At 33.7% G+C, this 6,107-nt stretch overlaps 1 protein-coding gene across 1 annotated transcript; it reads right to left on the reverse strand.

Annotated features, from left to right (window-relative positions):
• Positions 1-598: 598 nt before the first annotated feature.
• LOC138882715 (uncharacterized) lies at positions 599-4,791 on the reverse strand. The gene is made up of 7 exons (XM_070163334.1): positions 4,750-4,791; positions 4,363-4,620; positions 3,559-4,135; positions 3,024-3,298; positions 2,234-2,396; positions 1,561-1,844; positions 599-1,372 (listed from the first exon to the last, which is right to left on the reverse strand). The coding sequence occupies exons 1-7, from the start codon at positions 4,789-4,791 to the stop codon at positions 599-601; spliced, it is 2,373 nt and encodes a 790-aa protein (XP_070019435.1).
• Between the last annotated feature and the right edge of the window lie 1,316 nt (positions 4,792-6,107).

Raw genomic sequence — 6,107 nt, forward strand, 5'->3', positions numbered from 1 at the left:
TATCTCTTTATTATGATTCATCTGTATTATAATACATATATATATATATATATAGAGTGCATATCCATGATATTGCAGCTCTAGATTACAATTATGAAAAGAATCTATCTTAACTAACACTTAAACCGATTTTACTAACTTAACTAACTCTAACAAACTTTAACTAACTTAACTAACTTTTTGAAGTTTATGAACTGAGTTAGATTTTAGCTATCTTTACTTCGTATTTCTTCCATCATACTCAATACTCCCCCTCAAGTTAGGTGGTGTAAAGATGTTGTGCAATCCTGGCTTGGACCTTAGATACATGTGTTGAGTTTTGTTTAACCCTTTGGTAAGTATGTCAGCTGGTTGTTCAGTAGTACCAATGTATTTTGTCTTCACAACACCTTGTTGTATTTTCTCTCTTATGAAGTGGCAATCTATCTTAATGTATGTAGTTCTTTTGTGGAAAACTGGATTAGCTGCAATTTGAATTGTAGCTTTGCTGTCACTGTAGATGGTTACAGGAAGTTCAACTTTGAAGCCAATTTCTTTGAGCATTCCTAATATCCATGTCAATTCTGCTACTGCTGAAGCCATGCTTCTATATTCAAATTCAGTAGAACTCCTTGAAATTGTAGTTTGTTTCTTTGATTTCCAACACAGTTGAATCTCCAATTTTTACTAAGAAACCAGTGACTGACTTTCTTATTTGTGGACATGCTGCCCAGTTAGTATCACAAAATGTTATGATGTTATCTTGTGACTTATTGGATAAGAGCACTCCTAGACCAGGCTCATTTTTTATATACTTAACTATTCTATGAGCTGCTTTCATATGAGATCTTTTTGGTTGTTGTAGAAATTGGCTTAGATTCTGCACGCTGAAAGCTATGTCAGGCCTTGTGACTGTGAGATATAACAACTTTCCAATAAGCCTTTGATATGAACCTATGTCAGATATGACTTCATCCTTAGTAATTGAGACAGTTGACAAATGTTCATCATATTCCTTGGTTGTGAGTTTTGAATTACTGTCCATAGGTGTTCCTATTGGTTTTGCAGCTGAAAGACCAAGTTCATATATTAGTTCTAATGCATATTTTCTTTGATGCACTGATATTCCATTTTCTGACCTTGCAAATTCAATCCCTAGAATGTACTTTAATTCACCCAAGTCCTTTATCTTGAAGGATTTCTGTAATGCAGCTTTGGTATCTTGTATGAGTTCTAAATTGTCACCTGTTATCAGCATATCATCAACATAAATGAGCACTACTATAGTGCCTCTGTCTGTTCTCTTAATGATCAGAGAATGATCAAATTTACTTTTAACAAACTGGAACCTTAACAAGGCTTCTATTAATTTAGCATTCCATTGTCTTGGTGCCTGCTTTAGTCCATATAGGGATTTTATGAGTCTACATACTTAGTATCCCCCTGACTCTGAAATTCCTGTGGTAGTATCATATATATCTCATCAGTAAGATCTCCCTGTAGAAATGCATTATATACATCCATTTGATGTATGTGCCAACTTCTTGCAGCTGCTATAGATAGAACTGACCTTACTGTTACCATTTTGACTACAGGAGAGAATGTCTCTTGGTAGTCTATACCTTCTTGTTGACTGTAGCCTTTTGCTATTAGTCTTGCCTTAAGTCTTTCTACTTCACTTGTTGCCTTGTATTTGACTTTGTATATCCACTTGCATCCAATTGGTTTCTTACCTTCTGGTAAGTTTACTATCTCCCATGTATTATTTTTTTGTAGAGCTTTAATTTCTGCTTGCATAGCTTCAATCCATGCTGGATCCTGAGCTGCCTCAGTATAGGACTGAGGTTCTGTGACTGATGAAAAGGCTGCAAGAAAAGCAGTATACTTTGGTAAGATATTATTATAAGAAATATAGTTAGAAATTGGATAATTAGCTTTGTTATGTAAGCTGAGTGATATGAAATCTTTTTCCATATTGGTGGCCTAGAAGTTCTTGTAGCCTTTCTGGTAGGTTCTACTCTTGGTTTTGCTTTGACACAAGCTGAGATGACAACTGTTGAACTATTGGTGCCCTTGTAATTTGTGGCATAGGTTGTATGTCTGCACTGATCTGTGACTGTAATATGGACTGTGTTTCTGTAGTAATTTCAGGTAGAGGTACTGCTATAGGAGTTTGTAGTTGTTGATTTCTACTTGACTCTTGATAGCTGCTAGAGGTCTGTTGTTCCAATATTTGTGTGTGTTGTTCATATACTTGAGACTCTTTTGTCATAGTATTCTCTGAAACTAGCATCCCCGTTGACAATGAAATACTTGTTAGTAATATCATACATTATATAACCCTTTTCTACTTCTAAGTATCCCATTAGAACACTTGTTCTTGTTCTAGGTTGAAGCTTATCAGTTTCAGCAATACTCTTTGCATAGCAAAGACATCCCATCACTCTTAAATGTTTAACAGAAGGTTTCCTATGATATATTTTTTCATAGGGAGACATTTTTATCACAGATGATGGTAGTCTATTAATAAGATATACAACAGTTTGTACACAGTGTCCCCAGAATTTCAGAGGAATATTTGATTGAAATCTAATTGCTCTTGTTATTTCTAGGATATGTCTGTGTTTCCTTTCTGTTATGCCATTTTGTTGGGGTGTATAAGCACAAGACCTTTGATGTATTATCCCTAATTGTTTGAATGTATTGTTACAAGTCTCATTAAGAAACTCAGTACCATTATCTGTTCTAACCACTTTGACCATAGTATTAAACTAAGTTTGAACATATTTTAGGAAGAATGGAATGACAATGCATGCATCAGATTTGAGTTTTAGCAAGTACACCTATGTCATTCTAGTGTAATCATCTACTATGGTTAGAAAGTATTTATTTCCATCAAAGGTTTGAACTTTGTAAGGTCCCCATACATCCATGTGAATAAGATCAAACTTAGCATTGCTTCTACTTAAACTAGTAGGAAAAGGAAGTCTACATTATTTTGCACATGGACATATGCTACACTTGTCGATAGTTTTTGTTATAACCTGACTACTAGCAGGCAAAACCTTATTCAAAGTAGTACTAGCTACATAACCAAATCTCATATGCCATAGTTTTATTTCTTCTATACTGACAACAGTAACTTCATGAGCATTTAATTGTGTTCCTCCAAGTTTTCCAGTAGACTTGTTTAATAGCAGATATAATCCATCATCCTCTTTACCAATCTCCTTCACCTTGCCATTGTAAAGATCCTGAAAAACACAGAAGTTAGGATAGAAAGCAGCTACACAATTCAACTGTTTTGTAGCCTGTGATACTGACATAAGATTATATTTAAACTGAGGTAATAGAAAGACATTTGTTAGAGTACTATTATCATAAATTTTGCTTGAACCAATGTGAGTTACTTTTGATACTTCACCATTTGGTAACTGCACATTTTTTCCATTTGTACTTTTTAGCAAAGAGGCTCTGTATAACATGTTATATCAGACGCCATGTTGTTTGTTGCACCAGTGTCAATGATCTAATCTTTAAGAATTTTGGATACTAACATGACTTTACTGCTGCAAATACCTGGTTCTGTACCTGCTACATTGGCTGAAGAGCTAGTGTGTGAATTGGTACTTTGTTGATGACTTTGATTCAGCATTTGAACAATCTGATCATACTGAGATTGAGTGAAAGCACACACTCCTGTTTGAGTTATTTTTCCTAGAACTTGTGTCACTTGTGAAGGTGTATCTATGTAATGTATCTTGCTTGCTTTATTGTTTCCTTGGTTATCCAGTTGTGTCATTTGATCATTTTCTTCTTGTGAGAGCACATTGTAAGCTGCAGATGATCCACCAGATCCCCCTTTCCTTTTGAACCTAGAATCTTGAAGGTACCCTTTCACCTTATAACAATTTTCTTTGATATGATTCCTCATTTTGCAATGGTCACTGTACAGAATACTGGTTTTTCTAAATCTCTGATTTTGATATCCAGATTTGGAATACATAGCAGTAGGATCAAGATTAGGCATAGTACCCAACAAACCAACTGAGTTGGAGGCTGCCCCCATAGCCTTTTGAGCTTCATCACTTACTATCATAGCATATGCTTGATTCACTAATGGCAATGGTGTCATCAGAAGAATTTGAATTCTAGCCTGTAGGTAGTTATCATTTAGTCTCATTAAAATTGATACAATTTCTGTCGTTGGAGATAAAGAACAAACTCTCTTGATTTATCACATTTGTATCCAGGTAGTAGCACTAATGCTTCTAGTTCAACCCATAGTTCTTTAAGCATAGGGAAATATGTTGCTACAGAAGTTGTTCCTTGGGTTAGCCTAACAATTTCTTGATGTAAACTAAAGGATCTAGACCCATTCACCTTATTGAATCTTTCTTTAAGATCTTCCCACACATCTTGAGCACTATCAGCATACACCATTCCCCCCAATAAATTGCTAGAAACAATATTCATTATCCAAGATTGAACTATGGCATTACACCTTTTCCACTGGTACCATAATTCCTCCTTAAAGTTTTCTTTCTTCCAAGAACCATCAACAAATCCCAGCTTGTTTCTTCCTAGTAAAGCTATTCTCACATATTTGCTCCATAGAGAATAATTTTCTTCTCCAGTTAACTATAAAGAGATGAGTGAAATGTCACTTACATCTATTGAATGCAGATACAAGGGGTGGTTATGATCCATCACTGGTGTGCTTCCTGGTGCAGGTTGTGTTCTACTCGCATCAAGTTGAATCACAGGTACCCCAGTTCCATTTTCCAGATTTTCTGCATCATTGATTGCCATGCTTCAATGATTCAATTGTTTGTTCAGATATTCAACTTGATATAGAATCTGCTTCTGCCTTCTTTACAGTTTCAGCAGATTTTTCAAGAACTGCAGATTTTCAGAACTTTGCGGAAGTAATTGGACTCTTTTGCTCTGACACCATGTAGTAATTCAGATGTAGAGAAAATTATATAGAATGAATGAAGATCAAGAACATATTAGACAGAAGAAGAAGAAGAAGAAGAAGAAGAACAAGAAGAAGAAGAAGAAGAACAAGAAGAAGAAGAAGAAGAAGGAACGAAGAGGAAAAGAGAACAGAGAAATGTAATCAGATAGGCTAGAATTCTTATCTCTTTATTATGCTTCATCTGTATTATAATACATGTATATATGTAGAGTGCATATCCATGATATTGCAGCTCTAGATTACAGTTATGAAAAGAATCTATCTTAACTAACACTTTAACAGATTTTACTAACTTAACTAACTCTAACAAACTTTAACTAACTTCTTGAAGTTTATGAACTGAGTTAGATTTTAGCTATCTTTACTTCTTATTTCTTCCATCATACTCAATATGTTGCGATTTAAGTTTACTTTTACACATAAATTTATACTTTACATCAAAAATATGAATCCAGTACTGCAATGTTACATCCGCCTCTGCCTATGAGTAGGTGTTGTCATTACATACCATATAAATTGCCATTACAAAGAAAAAAAATACAAAAATTCCTATTTAAGATATGAGCATGAGACAAACTTGTACTGTAGTAGAACCATTTATGCGTGCTCAAAACAAATTAATACTCTATTTATTTCAATTTATATTGCATAGTTTAATTGGACACAAATTTTAAGGAAAAAAATCTTTTTAACTTGTAATTTTAAATATGTCGTTTGTGTGTATTGGTATGTCAATAAGAATAAAAATTCTAAAAAATTAAATTATTTTTAAATATAAAACAACATTAATCTTTTTGAAATGGATTGGTAAAAGATATGTCACATAGAATAAAGTTAAGGTCTGCATATATCCTACCTTTTTCAAACTCCACTTTGTGGGATTACACTGATGTGTCGTTGATGTTGTACTCCTAATTGTACACTGCTTCTCAACTTCCCTTCGAAAGAAATATATTTCGGTTCAAAAAAGCTTAAGTTTTTTCGTATTTTCACTTAGTGATCATTTTAATTTATCTATATGTAACTCTAGATAAATGAAAGCTTGCACAAAAATAATCTAACATAATATTTATAATAGGCTCGTAAATGTATCTAATATTCTAATTTCTTTTCTCAAATTTTATTTACCAAGTATTTCCTACTATCA

This window comes from Nicotiana sylvestris, chromosome 12, assembly GCF_000393655.2.
Source record: "Nicotiana sylvestris chromosome 12, ASM39365v2, whole genome shotgun sequence".
Classification (NCBI taxonomy): domain Eukaryota; kingdom Viridiplantae; phylum Streptophyta; class Magnoliopsida; order Solanales; family Solanaceae; genus Nicotiana; species Nicotiana sylvestris.